Raw genomic sequence first — 25,571 nt, forward strand, 5'->3', positions numbered from 1 at the left:
CCTGTCTTTACTTCATTTAAGTCATCATCTTTCCAACCTTGCTGATGTCCTAAGTTTCTCTTTTTACCTTTTGACGTGAGACACTACCCAATGGACTTAATTGGAAAAAGACAAAAAAAGCTGTGCAGATTTTTGAGCTGCTCAAGTTTAGTTTCAGAATTTTAGAAGAAGTGGCAATGAACTGTCAGAATTCCAAAAGTATGCTGTTATATCTGGAATTTATTGTGCATAAGACGGTGCCAAAAGTGAAATATATAGTTACTACATACAATTATGGCAATTTTATGTTAGAATAGAAGTGAACAAAAATCACAAGACTGTGTTATAAAAATACTCGTCTCCAGCAGAAGATCACTCAGTAACCAAGCAGATTCTTGGATATTCCTTAACTAAAAATGAACTAGAATTAATGATAGTTAAGCAATGCCACCAACTGCAAGAGAATAAAGAGTCTGAAAATCATTTCAACAGACCAATGTTCCATTCCTAAAACATTGAAAAAATAACTTGTTTTGAAGCCATGCAAGCTGAAATCATATTTACAGATTGATGCTTATACCATTATAGTTTCGAACAGTAAAAGTTAAATGTGGCTGTTTTGCACTATATGGAGATATATTATATATGCACACATACACACACCAGTTAAAACACCATAAAAAATGGTTTCAAATATTTATTAAAACTTTAAAGCATCCAAGTCCATCAAAAACAATCTTACTGAAGCAAAAGCAATAATGAACAAGGGTGACAATTAGAGAAGATGCATTTAAAAGTTTCAGAATTTGGATTTATTTGCAATTACACTCACTCCATAATGAGATAGGATCCATCACAATTTTACAGAAGTATTACTTTTTGTTCACTAAAGTAAAAGCAAAATACTGCAGGTGCTTGAAATCTGAAATAAAAAACAAGAAATGCTGTAAATACTCAGCAGGTCTGGCAGCATCTGTGGAGAGAGAAGCAGAGTTAACGTTTCAGCTCAGTGACCCTTCATCAGAACTGATCTGATGAAGGGTCACTGACCTGAAATGTTAACTCTGCTTCTCTCTCCACAGATGCTGTCAGATCTGAGTATTTACAGCATTTCTTGTTTTTATTACTTTTTGTTCATACCTGAACACAATTCATTTACCATTAGTCTCCCCTCACGCTTTTCCCCTGTTTGTATTTCATCACCAAGACAAGCTCAAGAATTGTCTCGCACATCTGCAAAGCTGTTTTGCTAAAAATGCATTTTTAACAATAGTTTAGTGTTTTCTTCTTAAAGGTTACGTGGCACCAACTCAAACATTATTTGTTATAACATGCTGAAATCCTGTCAGGCTTGGCTCAGCGATAACTCTCTCACCTCATTGGGCTGAATTTTATAAGCTCACTGCCACCGCTGAGCCCCCACGATACTTCGAGCAGGGGTTCATTAAAATGGAGGGGCAGAACGGCCACCCCCGATGACGTAGAGAGGGACGGCCTCTCTGTTCCCGACAATGGCGTCCAGCGCCACTGCGCAGGCACCATTTTTAAAGGGCTTCAAGCCCTGAGGGAAAAAAATGAATTTTTAACGTTACATTATTGTGTATTTCCTTTAAAAATAAATTAAAGGCTGGAGGCCCTTTCCCAACCACCCCAATTCTTTTTTTAAATTGGCCTATATCATGAAAATTTACTTTATTCCCAAACCTGAACTTTATCCTCCAGCCTAGTCACATTTGCCCTTCAACCCCTTCCCACCATCCCCACAGCTGATAAAAGAAGTGTTTTTCCCGCTCCCTCCCCGCCCTGATAATTTCACTCCTCCCCCCCTCCCCACAAGCATCTTGCCTCGGAAATCCAAATGGAGTTCTGAAGGCACGGGTGTTCCGGCCAGCGGTTGGAATATCGGCGTGGGACGGCCGTCAGGACCAGATAGGTTTATTTGCATGTTATTTAATTAGTTTTAATATTAAATGAAGGCCCTGCCGCTTAGCGGCGGTGGGGCCACACCGAGACCTCACCACTGCCGGTAAAATGTGGTGTAGCCTTCTCGGCGGCAGGTGTCCAGGCGGGCCTCTCCTAGAAGAATTTTCCAGCCACTATGCCCGCTACGTCAGAGGGCTGTTAAAATTCAGCCCATTAGGTCATGGGATCAAGCTCCATTCCAGAGACTTCAGCATATAATCTAGGCTGTCCCTTCAGCGCAGTACCAAGGGAGTGTTGCATTGTCAGAGGTGCCATCTTTCAGATCGGACATAAAACTGAGGCTCCAACAAGCCCACTCAGGTAAGCATGAAAGGCCCCATGGCACTATTCAAAGATGAGCAGGAGAGTTCTCCCCAGTATCTTGGCCAATATTTCTCCTTCAAAAATCACATCACTAAACAGCAAATTATCTGGTCCTTACTGCATTGCTCTTTGTGGGACCTTGCTGTTTATAAATTGTGTAACTATTTTGGAACAATGATTACACTTCAGTAGTACGTCATTGGCTATGAAGCACATTGGAATATCCTGAGGTTATGAAAGGCATTCTATAAATGCAAGTTTATTTTCTTTTAAAATCATCCTGCAATAGATAAAAAGCATTTTGGCACCAAATTTAATACAATAGCTTTTAAACATTTAAAAGTAGTACCTGTGACTGAAATGCAGAAACTGCAACATGACCAGCGAACTGTTGTGGAGGCTGCTCATCCATAATGCAAGAGAAATAGGATCCTTTGCCTAAGATATCAAATGGAGCAAGTTTACTGACATTGCATCATCACACAGAAACCTAATGATTTTCCTACAGTGAATTAATTAAAAGTGCATTTAGGTTACTTACAATAATCACATCAAGTGATGTTTGAGGTGAATGGGCTTTTTGCTAACATTACAAGTAAATTTCCAGATTTGTACCTAAGGTAATGAATGCTACTGAACCTTCTCTACACTAGAACAAAAGCAGCAGTTATTTAATCATTCATATTTACAGTAGATTAATGTACATCAACTATCAGCTTGGCACACTTGATAGCACGATGAATCAGAAGCCACACTACAGAATTAAACATATAATCTCAGTTGCTATTTCCATACAGTACTGAAGGAATGCCACATTGTTGGAGGTGCAACCTTTCAGGTGAGATGGTAAACCAAGGTCTTGTCTTCTTGGTCAGGTGAATGCAAAAGATCCCACGGCATGATCCAATTTAAAGTAAGGGGAATTTTTCTGTAGCTTTAGCCAACATTCCCTCCAACACCACCAAGAAAAAAGCATCTGATCATGAATTTGTTTGCCATTCATGGGGCCTTGCTGTGCAAGAATTGGGAACTGTGTGTTGCCTATACAACAGTGACTGTATTGATCAAAATAAAGAACTTACATTTATATACTGCTTTTCATGACCCCAGGACATCCTAAAGTGCTTTACAGTCAATTACGTACTTTTGAAGTGTTCTCACTGTTGTAATGTAGGAAGCATGGCAGCCAATTTGTGCATAGTAAGGTCCCATAAATATATGCTCCATTTTCCTGAATACCTTGGATAGCAAATATCTGCAACAATTGAATGAGCATCTAGCACCTTTTCTGTTTAAGTCTACCTCTAATTTTTAGACGATACTTGCATGTCCTAGATTCCCCAGTATGCAGTAGTTTCTCCCTATTTATTTATTTATTTAGAGATACAGCACTGAAACAGGCCCTTCGGCCCACTGCGTCTGTGCCAACCATCAACCACCCATTTATACTAATCCTACATTAATCCCATATTTATACCACATCCCCTCAATTCCCCTACCACCTACCTACACTAGGGGCAATTTACAATGGCCAATTTACCCATCAACCTGCAAGTCTTTGGCTGTGGGAGGAAACCGGAGCACCCGGCGGAAACCCACGCGGTCACAGGGAGAACTTGCAAACTCCGCACAGGCAGTACCCAGAATCGAACCCAGGTGGCTGGAGGCTGCTGTGCTAACCACTGAGCCACTGTACCGCCCTCTATCTGTACTCCATAATATCTTGAAATCAATCAAATCACTCCTTAACCTTCTAAATTCCAAGGAATCCAACTCTAGTTGGTGTAATCTCACCTTGTAACTTAACCCTTGGAGCCCAGTTATCATTCTGGTAAATCTTTGCTGCATTCCCTCCAAGGCCAGTATATCCTTCCTACGGCATGGTGCCCCGAACAACTTGCAGTACTCCAAGTATACTCGAACCAGAGCTTTGTATATCTAAAACATAACTTCTACCCACTTGTATTCGAGTCTTCTTAATATAAAGGCCCGAATTCCATTAGCCTTCTTGGTTATTTTCTGTACCTATTCATATTTTAAGGTCTAGTTCCATTCTTACCTATTAAATCATGGCGAGAATATCACCTGCAATGGCTTCTCTTCCCTATCCACACCATTTCCTCTGGTGTTCCCCAAGGATCTGTCCTCTGCCCCCTCCTATTATTCACCTGTTGCCCCTCAGCCACATTAGAAAACACAGCATTAGTTTTCACATGTACGTTGATGACTCCCAGTTCTACCTCGCCACCGCTTCTCTCGACTCCTCCACTGTTGCTAAATTATCAGACTACTTGTCCAAGAGCCAGTACTGGATGAGCAGAAATTTCCTCCAATTAAACATTGGGAAGACCGAAGCCATTGCCTTCAATCCCTGCGACAAACTCTGTTCCTGAGCCAATGACTCCATCCCTCTCCCTGGCAACTGTCTGACGGTTGGCAACCCTGGTACCATATCGGATACCAAGATGAGGTTCTGACCACATATCCACGCCATCACGAAGGCCTTCTATTTCGACCTCCGTAGAACTGCCCAACTCAGCTCATCTGCTGCTGAAACCCTCATCGATGCCTTTGTTACCTCCAGACTTGACCATTCCAAATGACTCCTTGCTGGTCTCACATTCTATCCTCCATAAACTTGAGGTCATCCAAAATATGTCCTTATTAGCACCAAGTCAAGTTCACCCATCCCTGTGCTTGCTGACCTACACTGGCTCCCAGTCAAGCAACACCTCAATTTTAAAATTCTCATCCATGTTTTCAAATCCCTCCATGGCACCCCTCCCTATCTGTGTAATCTCCCCCTGCCTCTCAACCTTCCGCGATATCCGCGCTCAGCTAATTCTGAACTCTTGAGCATTCCCGATTTTAACTGCTTCACCATTGGTGGCTGTGCCTTCAACTATTGGGCCCGAAGCTCTGGAATTCCCTCACTAAAACTCTCTGTCTCTTTCCTCCTTCAAGATGCTCCTTAAAATCTACATCTTTGGCCAAGCTTTTGGCCATCTTATGTGGCTCATAATATTGTTTTATAACACTCTTGTGAAGTGACTTGGTACATTTTATCACATTAAAGGTGCTATATAAATACATGTTGTTATTGCTGCTGTTGTTCTTATCTATGTACCTGGACCCCCAAGTCTCATTGGGCATCTACTGTTCCTAGCTTTCCACTATTTATAAAGTACCCTATTCTATCCTTTCAGGTCCAAAGTGGATGTCGTCACATTTGGCTACAGTGAAATCCACTTGCCACAGTTTTGCCCATTCACTCAATCTACCAAAATCTCTGTAATTTTATGCTTCCAGCTACACGACTTACAATGTTACTTACCTTTGCGTCATCGTCAAATGTGGATATGTGGCTTTTTTTCAATATCTTATAATAAATGCAATGTACAGTTGAGACCCCAGTATCGATCATTGCAGGACAGCACTAGTCGCATACTGTCAATTGGACTACCTACCCATTATTCCTCCTCTCTGTCTCCTGTCGCTCAGCCAATTTCCAAACCTGGTTAATAATTTGCCTGGTTAGAGGCAGAAACCTGCAACACAAGGCCGCAGCCAAGGAAAACAGGTAGGTCCAGTTTTTGGGGTGGGGGAGTCAGATGGTGTTTGGGGAGGGGTCCAATGGCGGCCCAGACCTGGGGGTTTGGGGGAGCTGGGAAGCAAACAGATCATGGGGTTTGGTTTACGGAATAGCTTCTTGGACCTGGAGGAAACACTTCTACTCCTCCTGGCCCATAAGCAGTGCTATAAAAGCACTTAGCTTATGGGCTCAGAGCTCCTTGCTTTTCACTGTCGGCTTAGGAAACCCAGCCAACTTGAATTAAAAAGGAAACGAGTGTTAAATGAAGGCAGGGGTAGCCTCATGAAAATATTTACAGGGCCAACCCATCTCCTGTGACTGAATTGGTTGCCCGCCCCTCACGCTGCCTCCCTTTAAACTGAAAATGGGCACATTTAAGACGGGTTGGGTTCCACTTTCAGATTTTTTTTAAATTTTACCCTCTGACTCCAACCCCAACTCACCTGTTTTTGGGAATTAAGATTGAGCCCATGAATCAGTAACTTTGTTGGAAATTATAGCTGTCTCTTTAAAATTAACTTTTATGGATTACTTTGCAAATAACCTTTCCAATGTTCCAACAATTAGCTAAGTAACTTATGATGTACTATTGAAATGTACCTTGCAGATACAGTAATGAATTCAAGTGTTGTTGGGTAATACTTGTTTCAAATATGCTTTTAAGAAAAAAAATGGTTATTAACTAATAGACAGGATACAGGATAATTTAATTATTGACTTTTTTCCCAGATACATTAAGAGCTTCCAGAGAGTAATGATTTTGAACAGGTCTTTTTAAGTGTATCCTGTGATCCTAATTATTTATGTTTCTCAGTTACTAATGATTGAAATCCCACATTCATATTGCAGAGGATCTTGTGCACTTGTAACGTAATGCCACAGTAACAAAGAGCTCTCAGAAATGTTTGATCATTAATTCTATAGCTTTTAACTGACTGCTGCATATAAAAATCAATTTTATTCTTTGAGAATTGAGCCTCCAATTTATATACATAAACAAACATCTCGGAATTTGACTGCAAAGGTTTTTTTCCCACTGTACTCACACCATGCTTAAGTTAAAATGTCATAGGAAGATAGGAACATAGAAAATAGGAGAAGTAGTCCATTCAGCCCATCGAGCCTGCTCTACCATTCAAACAGATCATGGCCGATCATCCATCCTCTGGGGTAGAGAATTCCAAAGAATCACTACCCTCTGAGTAAAGAAATTCCTCCTCATCTCAGTCTTTATAATTTAGACTCTCTTCCAACTTTAATTACTCATGTTCACAGATGAGTGCAGTTCCAAGTCTTATATGGTGAAGGACAGTAGCTTTCCACAAGTTTAGCAATTATCCTTTTGATGAAATATATTGTACCAGAGGTTGCATGAGCTGTGCACTATATATTCTTGTTCTTTCTGAATGGTGAGGAATCACATGGTCAGATGGCAGCCATCAGAATAGAACTATCAACTGAATATATTTAAATAACTTATCATCACACAGAAGCCATAAGGAATACTGCAGAATGGTCAGTAGACTTGAAAGGATCTGGTGGACTACTGGTTTAGCCATCCACCAGACCTGGCTGGATCACATAAAGCACTATCGGGTCCTGCCCTTGAATGTTAAACTGCTCATTGTCCCATGATCATCCTGGAATGCAGAGATAGCCACCGGCTTCTTTTCTCTGTTGCAAACTGTTGTCTTAAATTTCTGTCCCGTCTCCAATCCTCACCTCCAATTATTAGTGCGAGGAACTCTCAAACTTCATCACAAAGATCGAGACATCTGATCAGCTGACTCTGCCACATCCCTCCATTCCACTAGTCCACCAAGCCAAATTCCTCAAGTTCCCCACTGCCCTAAACACACATCTTTCTCTAGTTTCTCTCCTATCTCATTTTGTCCATGAGACCCACCTCCTGCTCCCTCAACCCTATTCCCACTAAACTGACCACCCAACTTCATCTCCTGGTCCCCACGTTGACCGATAGCGTTAATGGTTCTCCCTCTTCAGGTGGCGCTCTCCTCTCTGCCATCATCCACTTTTTAAATCTGCCATTATCACCCTTCTCAAAAAACACCCTTGACCCCACCATCCTTGCAAACTACTGTCCAACCTCCCTTTCCTCTCCAAAGTCCTTGAACATGTGGTCACCTCCCAAATCCATGCCCATCTTTCCCAGACCTCCATGTCTGAATCCCCTCTAATCAAGTTTCCGCCCCTCCCACAGTACTGAAACAGCTCTCATCAAAGTCACAATACAACATCCTACGTGACTGTGGCATAGGTAAACTATCTCTCCTCACCTTTCTTGGCCTGTCTGCAGCCTTTGACGTGGTTGACCACACCATCCTGCTCCAACAGCTCTCCACTGTGATCCAGCTGGGTGGGACTGCAATCACCTGGTTCCATTCTAATCAATGCCAGAGTATCAGTTGCAATGGCTTCTCTTCCCACTCCCACACCGTTACCTCTGGTGCTCCGCAAAGGTCTATCCACATCACCAAGGAGCAGATGAAGATGAAAGTTAATTTTCACATATACTCTGATGATACCCAGTTCTACTTCACAACCACCTCTCATTTCCTCTACTATTGCTAAATTATCAGACTGTTAATCCAACATCTCATACTAGATGAGCAGAAATTTCCTCCAATTAAATATTTGGAAGACTGAAGCCATTGGTTTCAGTACCTGCTCCAAACTCTGTTCCCTAGTGCTGATTCCATCCTTCTCCCTGGCAACAGTCTGAGTCTAAACCAGTCTGTTCACAATCTTGATATCATATTTGACCGAGATAAGCTTCCAACCACAAAATTTGTGCCATCACTAACATCACCTAGTTCCACCTCAATAACATCGCCTGACTTCGTCACTGTCTCAGGTCATCTGCTGCTAAAACCCTCATTCATGTCTTTGTTACCTCCAACCTTAACATTTTTTTTTTATTCGTTTATGGGATATCGGCATCACTGGCTAGGACAGCATTTATTGCCCATCCCTAATTGGCCTTGAGAAGGTGGTGGTGAGCTGCCTTCTTGAGCCCCTGCAGTCCTTGGGATGTAGGTACACCCGCAGTGCTGCTAGGGAGTTTCAGGATTTTGACCCAGCGACTGTGAAGGAACAGCGATATAGTTCCAAGTCAGGATGGTGTGTGGCTTAATGGGGAACTTAAAGGTGGTGGTATTCCCATGTATCTGCTGCCCTCGTCTTTCCAGGTGGTCGAGATCGCATGTTTGGAAGGTGCTGTCGACCGAGCCCTGGTGTGTTGCTGCAGTGCATCTTGTAGATGGTACACCCTGCTGCCGCTGTGCGCCGGTGGCGAAGGGAGTGCCAATCAAGCGGGCTGCTTTGTCCTAGATGGTATCAAGCTTCTTGAGTATTGTCGGAGCTGCAAGTGGAGAGTATTCCATCATACTCCTGACTTGTGCCTTGTAGATGGTGGACAGGCTTTGGGGAGTCAGGAGATGAGTTACTCACCGCAGGATTCCTAACCTCTGACCTGCTTTTGTAGCCATGGTATTTATATGGCCACTCCAGTTCAGTTTCTGGTCAATGGTAATCCCCAGGATGTTGATAGTGGGGGATTCAGCGATTGTAATGCCATTGAATGTCAAGGGGTGATGGTTAGATTCTCTCTTGTTTGAGATTTTCATGCCTGGCACTTGTGTGGTGTGAATGTTACTTGCCACTTATCAGCCCAAGCCTGGATATTGTCCAGGTCTTGCTGCATTCCTACATGGTCTGCTTCAGTATCTGAGGAGTTGCTAATGGTACTGAACATTGCACAATCAGGGAACATCTCCACTTCTGCCCTTATGATGGAGGGAAGGTCACTGATGAAGCAGCTGAAGATGGTTGAGCCTAGGACACTACCCTGAGGAACTCCTGCAGTGTTCTGGAGCTCAGATGATTGACCTCCAACAATCACAATCATATTCCTTTGCGCTAGGTATGACTCCAACAAGTGGAGAGTTTTCCCCCTGATCCCCATTGACCTCAGTTTTGCGAGGGCTCCTTGATGCCATACTTGGTCAAATGCTCCCTTGATGTCAAGGGCAGTCACTTTCATCTCACCTCTTGAATTCAGCTGTTTTGGCCATGTTTGAACCAAGGCTGTAATAAGGTCAGGAGCTGAGTGGCCCTGGTGGAACCCAAACTGAGCGTCACTGAGCAGGTTATTGCTAAGCAAGTGCCGCTTGATAGCACTGTCAACGACACCTTCCATCATTTTACTGTTGATCGAGAGTCGACTGATGGGGCGGTAATTGGCCGGCTTGGATTTGTCCTGCTTTTTGTATACAGGACATACCTGGGCAATTTTCTGCATTGCCGGGTCGATGCCAGTGTTGTGGCTGTACTGGCTAGGGGCGTGACAAGTTCTGGGGCACAGATCTTCAGTACTATTGCCGGAATGTTGTCAGGGCCCATAGCCTTTGCAGTATCCAGTGCCTTCAGTCATTTCTTGCTATCACATGGAGTGAATCGAATTGGCTGAAGACTGGCATCTGTGATGCTGGGGACTTCAGGAGGAAGGCACTATTGCAATGCACTCCTGGCTGGTCTCACGCATTACACCCTTTGTAAACTTGAGGTCATCCAAAATTCTGCTGCTCGTGTCTTATCGTGCACCAAGTCCTGTTAACCTATCAGCCCTGTGCTCCCTGACCTACATTGGCTCCCAGTCAAGCAATGTCTTGATTTTAAAATTCTCATCCTTGTCTTCAAATCCCTCCATGGCCTTGCCCCTCCCTATCTGTGTAATTTCCTCCAGCCCCACAACCGTCCGGGATATCTGCACTCTCGTAATTCTGGCATCTTGAGAACTCCTGATTTTAATTGCTTTCATTGTGGCCGTGCTCTCAGCTGCTCTGGAATTCCCTCACTATGCCTCTCTATTCTGTTTTCCTCCTTTAAGAGGCTCCTTAAAACCTACCTCTTGGACCAGGCTTTTGGCCATCTGACCTAATATCCCCTTATGTGGTTTGGTGGTACCTTGTATTTTATAATGCTCCTGTGAAGCACGTTGGAACATTTTACTACATTAAAGATGCTGTATAAATTTAAGCTGGTGATAGGCCAGGCTTGAAACGAAGTCCACTGGAATTTTTGTCAGGTACGACACCCCCTTAATAGCTATTGCAATAAATGAGAAAACGTCTGCATACAGCCATCATGCCCAAACATGCTTGCATTATAATTTGAGCAACTCCAGATATATGGCAAAGAGCTTAACCTGATATGAAATTAGTAGCTAGTTTTTTTTTCATGTACATGTCACACTTACCCCACACAAAGACTCAAGCTTTTTCTTTTCAGATGGAAGCTTCCTTTTAAAAAAATCTAAGTTTTTTATGTTCTTTTTATGACCCCAGTTCTGAAGAAGGGACACTGACCTGACCTGAAACGTTAACTCTGCTTCTCTCTCCACAGATGCTGCCAGACCTGCTGAGTATTTCCAGCATTTCTTGTTTTTATTTTAAGCTTTTTATGGTTTGAAGCAAGACAGCCCTCTGCTTTCATCACTCCCCATCTCATGAGTTATCAAGACTATTTAAGAGACTTGCATGAGTCACTATGGATTAATTTTTCATGAAGGGTTCTTTCAAAACCTGGAAAGGTAACTACCCTTTCAAATGGGTCAGTGGACTCAAGCACCTCACCATGATTAAATAGGTCCAAACATTAGAGGAAAGAGGCTCACCATTTAGCCTTAAAAAAGATTTAAGGGAAGGGTGGAGACATTTGATTATCTTGCCTGAGTACTTAGAACAGAGCAATGGCACTGGATTCCAATATACACCAAGACTAGATGATGACTATAAATGGTGCTTCTTTCAAAGTGTGCCATGTATATCATTGGTAGGTCCTCTTGACTCCTTGTATGACTGCTTTTCTATTTTTGGTTCGAACATTCATAGAAGAAAATCTACGGCTCAGAAGGAGGCCATTTGACCCATCATGTCTGTGCCAGCTGAATAAAAGCCATCCAGCCTAATCTCACTTCCCAGATTTTAGTCCAAAGAGCTGTTGGTTAACAGCACTTCAAGTGCATATCTAAGTTTTTTTTAAATGCAATGATGGTTTTAGCTTCTACTACCCTTTCAGGCAGGGAGTTCTGGACTCCCGCCACCTTCTGGATGAAAAGATTTCTCAACTCCCCTCTCATCCTTTGGCCAATTAGTTTAAATCTATGCCCCTTGCTTATTAACCTCTCCGTGAAGGGAAATAAGTCTTTCCTCTCCATTCTCTCGAGGCTCCTCATAATTTTATACAACTCAATTAAATCGCTCAATTCATTCCCCCTACTATTCTGATTTGCTGCTATTTTACTTTGAGCCAATCAACAAAGTAACAGCAGAATTATGACATTACAGAATTTAAGTTTTCTAACAAGAAGCACACATTAGATCTAAAACTTTTAGTATAAGATAGATTAGATGGTAGTGAGAAAAATACAGGTTTTTCATTTGGCCCAAGAAAAAAAAGCCAAAATCATTTTACAGCCAGCATCTGCAAAATCCAATGTTCAAAGCAAGTGCAGACAGGGAAGTTGTTACACTGCAGGCATGACAAATACCTCTGGTCTCGAAGACAAAGTTAATTGTGATAGGAAGACTGGGGAAAATCCTTCAACTCCACTTAAGAGTCATTACGGACAGGGGAGGCCATTTGGCTCATCCAGTCCATGCCAACTCTCTGTACAGCAATCCAGTCAGTTTCATTCCCCTGCTTGATCCCCATAGCCCGGCGTGTTTAGTTCATTCAAGTGCCCATCCAATTTCCTTTTGAAAGCATTCATCGTCTCCACTTCCACCACCCTCATAGGCAACAAGTTCCAGGTCATTACCACTTGCTGTGTAATAATGTTCTTCCTCACGTCCCCCCTGCACCTCTTGCCCTAAAGTTTAAGTCTGTGTCCCCTTGTACCTTCAGCTTTTCTTTGTCGACCTTATCTAAACCTGAATCTCCTTTGCACAAAGGAGAAGAACCCCAGCTACCTCTATTTGTATAGTCAAAATAGATCAAAATTTTGTGGCTAAGCTCAAAGCAGAAGTCAACTTTGGACATCTCCAACATTTATTCTGCAACTGCACTATGAAGTGCCTTTTTATGTAGTTTGGGCTTTTGTTCTGGATGTTTTCTAGGGGTTCACTTTACAATCATTCCGGACCCTGCTCTGCCCTATCCCATATCAGGTCGTGGTGGTGATGGCGGCAACAGCCATGGCCGCTGCCAACATCGCTGAATCCCCCACTATCAACATCCTGGGGGTTACCATTGACCAGAAACCGAAGTGGAGCAGCCACATAAATACTGTGACTACAACAGTCAAAGGCTCGGAATTCGACAGCGAGTAACCCACCTCCTGACTCTGCAAAACCTTTCCACCATCTACAAGGCACAAGTCAGGAGTGTGATGGAATACTCACCACTTGCCTGGATGAGTGCAGCTGCAACACTCAGGAAGCTCGACACCATCCAGGACAAAGCAGCCACTTGATCGGCACTCCATCCGCCATCTTAAACATTCACTCCCTACACCACCAACGCACAGTGGCAGCACTGTGTACCATATGCAAGATGCACAGCAGTAACCCACGACACCTCCCTCAACAGCACCTTCCAGACCCAGAACCTCAAAGGACCAGGCCAGCAGACACATGGAAATACCACCACCTGCAAGTTCCCCTCCAAGCCACATACCATCCTGACTTGGAAATATATCACCGTTCCTTCCCTATCACTGGATCAAAATCCTGGAACTCCCTAACAGCACTGTGGATGTACCTGCACCAGATGGACTGCAGCAGGTCAAGAGGGCAGCTCACCACCACCTTCTCAAGGACAATCAGGGATAGGTAACAAATGCTGGCCTTGCCAGTGCTGCCCACATCCCATGAACAAATAAAAAAAAGTTTCTTTTTGAGACTTTGGAAGGCAATGAGATGAACACTTCTCTACACTGTAGCTGAGACTGGAAGCGGTCAGATTTAAATGAGAATAAATGAACAGAAGCAGTATTACACTGCAAATCTGCAGCAATTGCAGGATTAAATATCTCTCCGACTCGCAACTTTACTGAATGCCAATTTAACTCAACCATACGCAAGATCCCCAAATATTAAACCTTATACAGTCGTTTGCTAATCAGTTTCTCTCTGGCCTCTCTTTTTTTTTTAAGTTGCAAAAATATTTTTCAAGATTTCAGTGGGATAAAGGAAATTTTAAAAAAATCTCTCTCAATCTCAAAAGTAGCTGCCAAACACCACATACAAACAACCCACACAATTGATTGCATCTAAATTGAATGGCTTTGCATCTCCCTTGAATACTTGACACTGGCCTTTTGAAACAAGCTCAACCATTTTACAAACAGTGAAATTCACTTAACACTGACAGAAATAAAGAAACCAATGGATCTATCATTGCCAGAAATTATTAATTTTGTCACACCAATAAATAAATTTGAATAACCTGAACAGAAAGTGCATAAAAAACTGACTGAGGCAGGAGCAATGAAAAGTGTGCCAGAGCACCACAAGTTCAGGTGAGTTGAGTTAAGAACACAAGAACATAAGAAATAGGAGCAGGAGTAGGCCATTCGGCCCCTCAGGTCTGCCCCCCCCCCCGTTTAATAAGATCATGGTTGATCTGCCCCAGACCTCAACTCCTCTTTCGTGCCAGCTCCATAAGGCCCTCAACTCCCAATATTTCAAAAATCTATCTACCTCCTCTTTAAATACTTTCAATGATCGAGCCTCCACAACTCTCTGGGATAGAGAATTCCAGACATTCACTACCCTCAGAGAAGAAATTCCTTTGCATCTCAGTTTTAAATGAGTGTCGCCTTATTCTGCAACTATTATCCAGGATGGGCAAAGACTGTGTCAATGTCTAAGAATTGCTGCAGTGATGCACCCCCAACTACTACACACCACAGTTGCCAGCAAGGTAATGCAAGACATCATCTACCTCCAGCCCCAACAAAAACGACGACTTTCAAACTTAAATATAAGAGACCTTATAAGACCTTTTCCATGCCTCCACCTGACTGCGAACGGAATCACACTTGAACGAGTTGACTTTCCAGTCAAAAAGAAGGACTCAATGAGAAGGATCAACCATCTGTGGTTAACAAAGGCAGTCAAGGACGTATCCAATCAAAAACTAAGGCATAAAAAGCGGCGAAAAATAGCGGTAGACCAGAGGATTGAAAGCTTTTTTTTTTAGGAACCAGCAGCGGATGACTAAAAAGCTAATAAAGAGGGATAAAATTGACAGACATTAAATTGGCAAGAAACATAAAAACAAACAGCAAGAGCTTCTATGGGTATATAAAAAGAGAGTAGCTAAAGTGAGCGTGGGACCCTTAGAGGATGCAACTGGAGAATTGATAATGGGGAACAGGGAAATGGCAGATAATTTAAACCAATATTTTGCATCAGTCTTCACGGTGGAGGACGCTATAAACATCCCACAGATATCAGATAAGCAAGGAGCTAATGGGAGGAAAGATCTCGTAACAGTCTCTATCACGAGGGACAAAGTATTTGACAGACTAAAGGTAGACAAGTCGCCAGGACCTGATGGCTTACATTCAAGGGTTTTAAAGGAAGTGGCTGCAGAGATAGTGGAGGCATTGGTCAAAATATTCCAGAACTCACTGGATTCCAGGTGGGTCCCAGCAGATTGGAAAACCGCTAATGTGATGCCCCTGTTCAAGAAGGGAGACAAAAAGCAGGAAACTATAGGCCAGTGAGCCTAACATCAGTCATTGGGAAAATGCTAGAGTCCATAATGAAGGAAGAAATTGCAGGACATTCAGAAAAGCTTAATGCAATCAAACAGAGCCAACATAGTTTTGTGAAGAGGAAATCATGCTTGACAAATTTGCAAAGAGCTCTTTGAGGATAGAACAAGCAGAGTTGATAAAGGGGAACCGGTAGATGTAGTGTATTTAGATTTCCAGAAGGCATTATATAAGGTGCCACATAAAAGATTATTGCACAAGATAGGAGCTCACAGTATTGGGGGTAATATATTAAAATGGATGAAGGATTGGTTAACTCACAGAAGATAGAGTCAGGATTAATGGGTCTTTTTCAGGTTGGAAAGATGTAACGAGTGGAGTGCCACAAGGATCAGTCCTAGGGCCTCAATTATTTACTATCTATATTAATGACTTGGAGGAGGGGGGCAGAGTGTAATATATCGAAATTTACTGATGATACAAAAATAGGTGGGAGGGCATGTTGTGATGAGGACATAAGGAATCTGCAAGGGGATATAGATAGGTTGAGTGAGTGATTAAAAACTTGGCAGATGGAGTTTAATGTAGGAAAGTGAGAGGTCATGCACTTTGGTAGGAAGAATCAAAAGGCAGACTATCATTTAAATAGAGAGAGACTCCAAAAAAGTGCAGCACAGAGGGATCAGGGTGTTCTTGTGCATGAAACACAAAAGGTTAGCACGTAGGTGCAGCAAGTAATGAAGGCAAATGGAATTTTGGCCTTTATTGCTAGCTTAGAATAAATAAGATACTTTGGCCACAAAATTAAGCTCTGTAGCCCTCAGTTTTTCGGTGCTATAGATACGGTTTTATCTCCAAAATGGCGTCCACAACACGTGAGCACACTTCTGGTGCTGGCTGCGCCAGATGCCAATTTGGTGAGGGTACTAGCACGTGTGCTCACAGGCAGCAACCACAAGATTTATGCAGAGCAGGCAGAGTGTGATTCAATCAGCATGCAAAACTGGTTTGATGTCACCACTGCCACTTTGGAGCTCAATGCTCCAGCTATAGCCATCTCAAACACAGAGCAGAATATACGTTCAGCACAAGGAAAGTCACCTCCACCAGCACTATTTGAAGGGATCATAAATTTCTTTCAGGTTAGTTGCCGATTGATTTCTACTGGCTCTTTCCTGTGATTGTCTAAGTATTTGGCAGTTTCCAGATTGCTAGAAGTTGAAGTCTACAGGGAGTGGCGTGGCACATGCTGAAGGATTTTGTCCTGACTTCAATGATTCTGCACAACACACTTGCTCCCAGACATGATGCAGTAGTCTGCATCCCCTTTGGGCTACAGCATGAAAGGGAGAACGAGCAGAGGCGACACAGAGCAGAACAAGCTGTAGGAAGAGGGGAGGAGGAAGGATTCTCAGCAAGAGGCCATATCTGCCACAGTGTTCAGGGAGCAATTCTGCTACTTCAACCTCAGTGAGGAACAGTGTGTCAGAAATCTCTGCTTTAATCAGCAGGTTCTCACTGCAATCTTCCACCTGATGCAGCCACCACTGCAGCCTCAGAGTAGGACGACGGCAGCACTGCTAATGCCTGTGAAGGTGACCGTGGCCATGAGCTTGACACACCTCATTCATTCTAGACTGGAGCATACAATATTTGCAGCATCTCCTGGTTCGCTGTCCACTGTTGCATGTCACTGAAAGTCTGTACTCTAAGAGACTTGAATACTTTTCACTCCCTCTTGCCAGACAGAAGCAGGCAGAGTGAGTACTACAAGCTCCTCCATGATGCAGGATGCCACTGACTACACGCACATTGCTCTAAAGGCCTGCTCGGGTATAAAATTGAAACCCGACCCAACCACATCCAACTCGAATCTGACCCAGGCCCTAATTTTTTTTCGCGTCCGACCCGACTACCATAATAAAGTTAATGGTATGAAACAGGTGATTGTGCTCTACCTTGTCCAAATGTTGTGATCCTGTGCATCCGTTCCAGCAGCAGGCTATTCCTGCAGAATTGTGCAGATGGAGTCGGGAATCTGAGCTTGATCGCATCACCAAGAGCACACCCCAGCAACCCCCCCAACTTTCACACATGAGCATCCATAGTGCACTGTAGTGTAGAATCACTTTTAGATGCATGGAAGCTACAGCATGAGCATGATGACATCATAGAGACGCTCACTTCAGAGTGTGAAGTCCAAACTGCACGTTTCCCGCCTTGACCTGAATGTTCAATTGAAGATTACTTCCAGCCCGACGCAACCTGAGCCGAGCCCAATGCTGAACTTTGAAGAGCGACCCAACCCGAACCAGACACATGTTGTCTATAGGTGTCGCATGCTTACGGAGATGTTCCACAACCAAAAAGGATTTCACCCCCTAAAAGGTCCAGCTAGTGTGCAACCACACTCAGCATATCATGCAGGTCAATGCTTGGTATCCTGGCAACAATCATGATGCCTTCATTTTGAGCAGTCCATTGTATCATTCTGAGTCACCATGACAAACCAGATGCTGCTACTGGGCAACAGGGGCTATCCACTGACCTCATGGCTCACGACGCCAGTTTACAAGCCACACACACGTGGGTAAGCCTGTATACAATGAAAGTCCATGTTGCCATATGAAATGTGATTAATTACCTCAGTGGTCTACTCTAACAATGCTTTTACTGTCTGGACCGCTCTGGAGGAGCCATGCAGCACTTGACAGAGTGCATGTTAAGATTCACCCTGGTTTGCTGCACAACCTTGCCAGCATCAGCGCACAACCCTTGTAATCAGCTATACGGCTACCAGATGAGAAGGAATAGGAGAAGGAAGGGGAGGAGGCAGCCAATACTTCCCCTTTGTGGCCAGGTTGTCCATGACCGACGCATTCTACTGCAACATCGGTGAGTACAACCCCGATACCCCATTCACCAACAATCCCACACCTTGCCTTCCCTGTTACATCACAGCATCCAATAGGCCACAATGCTAAACTAAAAGCCACCACAAAAAATAAAACTCCAAACCATATTTATAAATCAAACCATGCCATACTGCTTATAAAAGTCAACGAATCACCCTTGTGCGTTTCTTAACGCTCATCTTCCATGTGCCTTTGTCTAAACTAGTGCTCCTAAGCAGTGCTACCCCAGCCGATGCAGCATGGCTGGTGGAAGACTGTTGACTTTCAGTGAGGGAGACTAAGATAGCCTTGAAGGAAACCTCGAGCAGCTCTGGCCTACATGGCCCAGCTTCCTACTGCATCACCTCAGCATGGGTGACAGCAGTGTGGGCTGGCTGGCTGATAGGCAACAGCAAGGGAAATGGCAGGGATGGGAGGGCAACTCCTGTCTTCCTGAGAGAGAGGACAGCAGGTTCATGTTTCCACTCCCCTGGGGCAGTGCCTTAGCAATCCTATCAATGTATGGAGGATAGATTGCTGAGGTACCTGCAAGCACCTTTAAACACCAATATCCACAGCTATGATGGCAGCAGTCTGAGCTTGTATGGCACCAAGTTCAGCATGCATGACAGCAGTCTGCACTTGCATGGCTGCGGTCTAAGCTTCCACAGCAGCGTTTAGACGTTGGGTGGCTTCTGCTTGTGCTAAAAGTGCTCTCCTCGAGTTGGCAACCACTTCCAGCGCGGAGATGATGCGCAAAGCCCTATGCCAAGCTGGTGCCAGACTCCTCCATTCTCCTGGACATTGATCACAGGCTTGTTGGCAGGTCTACCAATGCAGCAAACATTGCAGTATGTCTTCTTCTGTAGGTCCCTTCGAAGTCTTCAGCAGCATAACCAGTGTGCAACTTCAGCCTCTGGTCAGTTGGCACCCATGTTACCCCTGTCCACGACCCTGGTAATCCACTTGTGCCCAGTGTCTCACCGTGCAGATCCCGTCTCTAAGCTATCCTCCAGTGCACACACAGGGTCAGTATCTGAGCTGGTGGTTACGAGTGCGAGAATGAATGATGGCATTTCTTCTTCATGACTCTCTCCCTGCTCTTCCACCTCTTGTACTTCCATTATTGCCCAGCCAGGCTGCAGTTTTTTGGTATCTGAAAGGAGAAAATGGATGAGGAGGATTAGATATGAGTCTACAATGGTTTCATCCTGCCACCGACCATGGCCTCAGTCACGGCTGCTCCAATGACAGTTACCACCGTCTCCCCTATGTGGTTAAGGGCATGCAGCCGTGCCCGTCTTCTGCCAGTTAAGTGCTGCTGCATCCTGTTGTGTCAACTTGTCCTGCAAGAGAGAGTGAAGTATCTCAGTAAGTGTGTTGTAATGTGTTTGGGTGATGTGCCTGCCATGGTTGAATCAACGGCAGTGTGTACAAGGTGTGAGATGTGGGTGTGAGGCTTGCGACAGTGCTAAGTGTGTGAGGTTGAGGTGATTCTATGGTTGTTTGGTATGAGTCCTAATTGATGGAGATTTTTGGTATGTGAGTGATGAGGGTGTTCTGCATTGAGCAGTATATGAGGCTTGTGGTGCAGTTGGTGGAATTTGGCATTTGAAGATGAATTCAATGGCCTTGACTATTCATTTAAGATCACTGAATTTCTTGCAGCACTGCAACCAAGTCCCAAGGGCAAGACTCCTGGCATTGACTGCCACTGCTATCTGCTCCCACTGCCATCTGCTCCCACTACCTTCGCAGTTTGTCTAGCAGGCCTCCTAGCCCTCTGTGTATAGATGATTTCTCTCCTCCTGTCGAGCTTCTCCACCAGCCTTAGAGCACATTCTTTGCCCTGTAGTGCCATAATTCAGTGTTCTTTTTACTCTCACTCTCTTCTGCAACCAGTTCGGGTACCTGCTCCAGCCAGAATGCACCTCTCCTTTAAGAGGTGCAGGCTGGCTTTAAGTAGTGGAGGCTAGCTTTAAGTGGTGCCAGTGTCGCATAAACCTGGGTCCTCTGCTGAAGCGTGCAACCGTGCAGCAACATGTTTAGCACTGGCTGCACATAGCTAGCATACAAGTTAGCAGGCAGCACAACGTTTGCATGCTACCTGCAAGAGAAACAATGGACATGAGTTAATTACACACTACAATACCCAAGTCCAGTTTGGGCTCCATCCAATTTCGCAGCCATTGAAGCAAGTGAAGATTCTAAATTGACCTGACTTTACTACTGTGTTTCATGCAAAAAAGGCCATATCTGTCAGAAGAAGAATTAACTGTTAGGCTATTGAAGTAATGAAGATATTGAAGACACGTGAAAGCACCATGGAAAAGTAAAGGTCATCTCTTTCAGCCAGGCCATCCCTACCGCATGGTAGACTTTTGCAGGCCATTACTGGTGCATGCAGATACAACCATGGTATCTAAGCTCCTTACTGTGAATTACTTCAACACACATTTCAAAAGGTCAAAAGTACACATCAGACCATCCAAGCACCAAGTAAACGAATAGATTTACTACAGAACTTAATTCCATACATCACATCCAACAAAATAGTTCCTTAAGTGTAATCACAACAACAATCAATTTGCCCACAGCAACAGTAAATTAAAGTCCTGATGACTGTTTTCTGTTACAGATGGTTGAAGGTAAAATGTTGATCTGCACCCCTGCTCTTCGAATGTTAACATGGGATCTTTTATGGCCACCCAAGCAGGCAAACAGTACATCTCATCTGAAAGATGGCACCTCAACAATGCACCAAGACCTCAGTACTGTACAGAAGAGTCATCCTAGATTATACACTTAAATCTAGGAGTTGGGCTTCAACCCAGAGAGGAGAGTGCTACTGAGTAAAGTTGATGACTTAACAAAAGTTGGGATCTGAAGGGCAGCAGCAGAAATAGGAACCTTATGAGGCAATAAGGAGAAAAGATGGGTGGAGGTGGCAGGGACTGCAGACAATAAACATCTGCAGTAATCTGATTGGAACCGCTATTGGTCCTATGGGCATTTGGATAAAACAGCTCCTCACATAATTAACAAGCCTCACATCAGTTACTGCTTTCAACATTATTTAATTGGTAAGAATGGTTAAAGTTTTATCTATGAAAACGAAAAGAAAGCATCCAATTCAGATTTACTTTTGTATCAAAAAAGTCAAAGGACGGCATTACTGACTGTCATGGTCATAGTGTCACTAATGCGATGCTCAGATACTACAGATGCTGACCCAGAAGCACTGTCAAATGACAGGCAATGTATTCTCACCTCACAGGCTAACAATGCAACCAACATGTATTCAGAAACCAGTTTGTTTTAAAGATCTGCCATTGATCTGTAGTGTCTGTATAGAATCCCAGAAGGATACCCAATCTTGTTCCATTTCAAATCCTTTCAACACTTTATCCACAACTGTCAGCATAATAAGCATCCAGTCTGGACAGCTGTTAATTTTAACTAATGTCCACTGTTCTGACAAGCACAGTATGCTGGGCAGAGAGCATACAAAGCAAATTTACATCTTGCAATATAAACAGAAACTATTCCTTTTTTTTTAGTAGTTAACTGGGAAGCCTGATCTCAAAAAAAAACTCCAGACTTCAATTCAGAGAAGGCGGCTGGCAACACTTGGAAACACTTCTCAAAAAGATTGGCAAGTGCTTAGCATTAATTGCAATATATAGCATTATTGATTTACCCAGTGCCAGCCTGAACATTTTATGTCTGTTTATTTGATCATTTCCAATGATAAATAGTTTGATGGAATCAAAGTGTGCTATTATTTGGATTCAATACTTGTGCATAGGGAATGCGTCAGTCATTTACAACACAGAAGGAGGCTATTCAGCCCATCGAGCCCATGCCAGCTCTGGACACAGCTGTCAGTCCCACTCACTGGCTCAGTCCCCATAGCCCTGCAAGTCTATTTCTCTCAAGTGGGCATCCAACTTCCTCTTGAAGTCATTGATCGTCTCTGCTTCCATCACCCTTATGGGCGGTAAGTTCCAGGTAATTACCACACACTGAGTAAAAAAGTCCTTCCTCATATTCCCCCTACATCTTTTGCCCAAACTTTCAATCTGTGTCCCCTCGTCCTTGTACCATTTGTTACTGGGAACAGCTTTTCTTTGTCTAACTTATCTAAGCCTGTCATAATCTTGTACACTTCTATTAAATCTCCCCTCAATCACCTTTGTTCTAAGGAGAACAAATTCAGCTTTTCCAACCTAACCTTGCAACTAAAATCCTCCATCCTTGGAACCATTCTGGTAAATCTCCTATGCGCCCTGTCAAGGAGCCTCACATCCTTCCTGAAGTGTGAACAAAATTGGACGCAATACTCCATCTGGGGTCTAACCAGAGCTAAAGGTTCAGCGTAACTTCCCTGTTTCTGTACTCAATGCCTCGATTATGAATCCCAAGATCCCATATGCTTTACTAACCACTCTCTGAACATGTCCTGCCACCTTCAAAGATCGATGCACATGCAACTGTGCCATTAAGAATATACTGTGGTTCCCTATTCCTGCTGCCAAAATGCATCACCTCACACTTGTCAGTCATCCGCCACCCCTCTGCTCATTCTGCTAGCCTATCTATGTCCTGTTGCAGGCAGTTCACATCATCCTCACTGTTTGCAGCTCCTCCAAGTTTGGTGTCGCCAGCAAATTGAGATTCTACTCTGTATTCAAAGATCCAAGTCATTTATATTGATCATAATGAGCAGTGGTCCCAGCACTGACCCTTGGGGAACACCACTGTCTACCATCCTCCAGTCTGAAAAGCAACCATTTACTACGACTCGTTGTTTTCTGTCCATAAGCCAATTTTTTATCCAATTGGTCACTGACGATCCTAATTCCATGAGCTTCAATTTTCTTAACCAGCCTTTTAGGTGGTACCTTACCTAATGCTTTCGTAAAATCCAGACAAACAACATTCACCTCATTCCCTTCATCAACTTTCACTGTTATTTCGTCAAAAAATTCAATTAGATTTGTCAAGCATGACCTGCCTTTTACAAATCCATGCTGGCTATCTTTAATTAGCTTGAACCTCCCGAAGTGTCCATTGATATTTTCCCGACCCACCACTGATATTAAACTAACTGGCCTGTAGTTGCTCGGATTGTCGTTACACCCTTTCTTGAATAAGGGCGTCACATTCGCTGTTCTCCAATTCTCTGGCACCTCCCCCATATCCATGAAAGATTGGAAGATTACGGCAAGCCCTTCCGATAGCTCCATCCCCACTTCCTTTAGCAACCTGGGATGTAAGCCATCCGGACCCTCAGCATAGCCAACCTTTTCAGTCCCTCCCCACTCTCAATTTTTATCCTATCCATTCCCTCTACTCTCTTTGCTTCTACTGATATTTTGTCAGCCTCCATTTCCTTAGTAAACACTGACACAAGTACTCTGAGTCTATTAGCCTTGCCCTGCGCCTCTCAGCATATAGTATGAGCTGCACAGTACACACATGTTGCTACCTCTATGTCATGACTCATTTTTCTGCATCATCATGGCACAGCAAGCTTTCTGTACTCTTAACATTTCTTCTTAACCTGCTCTCAGAACATTTTTTTTGCCAACAGTTGAAAGAGCCATTGACTTCTGCCTGAAAAAGTTATATTCCATTCTTATTACATGAATTTTGCAAGTGTCCCTGGTATTTTGGCATCCGATGCCACAAATCCATCCATTTTTCCAGAAAACTGCAAGCCAGTGGCACTATTTATCAACTATTTTCTCCAAAATCTCCTCCTCACAGCATGACTGACCATACAGACAGAATATGCATCAGGCTCTAATTGGACACCTGTATATACCAAGCGCAGCCTTTCCAGATCTTTGCTTTAACACTTTTTTTGGGGGTTATTAGCGTTATCCGTCACAGCAGCTGTTCCCATGAGCAAACCATAATCTTTGTAGTCCAGACGCAGTAATCTTGACTCTGCCCCTGCATATCTTTTCCCCAGGGGTGCCATTTAGCCTACATACAAGTAAGCTGTTTACTGGATTTAACCTAACCTAAAAATTCCCTGTGGAATTAATAGTTTTATTTCAAACAAAAATCAAGTGAATGACATCACAGAATCTGCCTCTGAAAAGTGCTGGCCTTCACAGCCATCAGCAAAGGTGCTCCAAGAGAAGACACCTCATCTAAATGCATGTTTGCTGTGTGTCCATCATCTTGGAAGGATGCCAACCAACCACATTTAATGACAAGTACCAAGTACAATAGAAGTAAAGTGATGAAAATAATGGTTGTAAAGGGCCAATTTTCCTTCATAAACAGTTTCTGATTCCGTTCAAATGTCTGTCACAAACTGAGAAACAAAGATCTTGATCACTGCATTACGAACTCACTTTTCAATGATCAATTCAAGCTTCTTCAGTTGTAAACTTAATGTGTAGCAAGATTTGTACTTTTAACCAAAACAATTCTCTCCTAATTCCCTCTGGGAATTCTTTGTAGTTTTGCCTTTTTCAAATGATCTGGCAATACTTCATGCATAAACACCATTAAAATAGGAGGCAGATCTCACAATACAAAGGCGGAACAGCAAGTCTTCTTACTTCACACATCTAGATCGAACCTAAGAAATCAGCTTTTAGATCTAAGGAATTGTGTTATTATGAAACAAGTATAACAATCCAATTTACAATCAAAATATTATTTGAACATTCAAATCAGTAACAAACATCTCAGACTCCAGCTTAGATGGGGTATTTCATTCTCACTATATGTACTAGGTCCAAACAGCTTTATGCATGTACTTGACAGTAAATAGCCAGTATCACCTAGCAGCTGGACTTAAATCTTCTACACTGTGTACTTTAGGTTTAAATTGTGCATATGGATACCTACTTGCAGAAGTACAACCTTCCCCAGCTTGGTCACTACAGAACCGTATTGCACCTGATTTTGCAGAAAATCCTAAACCCTGTTCTTGGAGGCTGCTGCATATAAATATATAGCAATTACAACAGAGAAATAGGCCATTCAGCTCAAACAGTTTCAGTTCACATCTACCCTTCGCACAATGAAATAGTTCAACATTTTTCCTTCA

The 25,571-nt window shown here is 43.3% G+C and overlaps 1 protein-coding gene across 2 annotated transcripts in view; it reads right to left on the reverse strand.

Annotated features, from left to right (window-relative positions):
• Nucleotides 1–25,571, reverse strand: part of nek7 (NIMA-related kinase 7) — a 342,924-nt gene that overhangs the window by 153,033 nt on the left and 164,320 nt on the right. For both annotated transcript variants that reach the window (XM_068037696.1, XM_068037695.1), the window contains exon 2: nt 2,615–2,703. In XM_068037696.1, the coding sequence (XP_067893797.1) occupies nt 2,615–2,677 (63 nt within the window). In that variant the 5' untranslated portion in view covers nt 2,678–2,703. The remainder of the gene's footprint in view (nt 1–2,614; nt 2,704–25,571) is intronic.

The sequence above is a fragment of the Heterodontus francisci genome, chromosome 8, assembly GCF_036365525.1.
Source record: "Heterodontus francisci isolate sHetFra1 chromosome 8, sHetFra1.hap1, whole genome shotgun sequence".
NCBI classification, from domain to species: Eukaryota; Metazoa; Chordata; class Chondrichthyes; order Heterodontiformes; family Heterodontidae; genus Heterodontus; species Heterodontus francisci.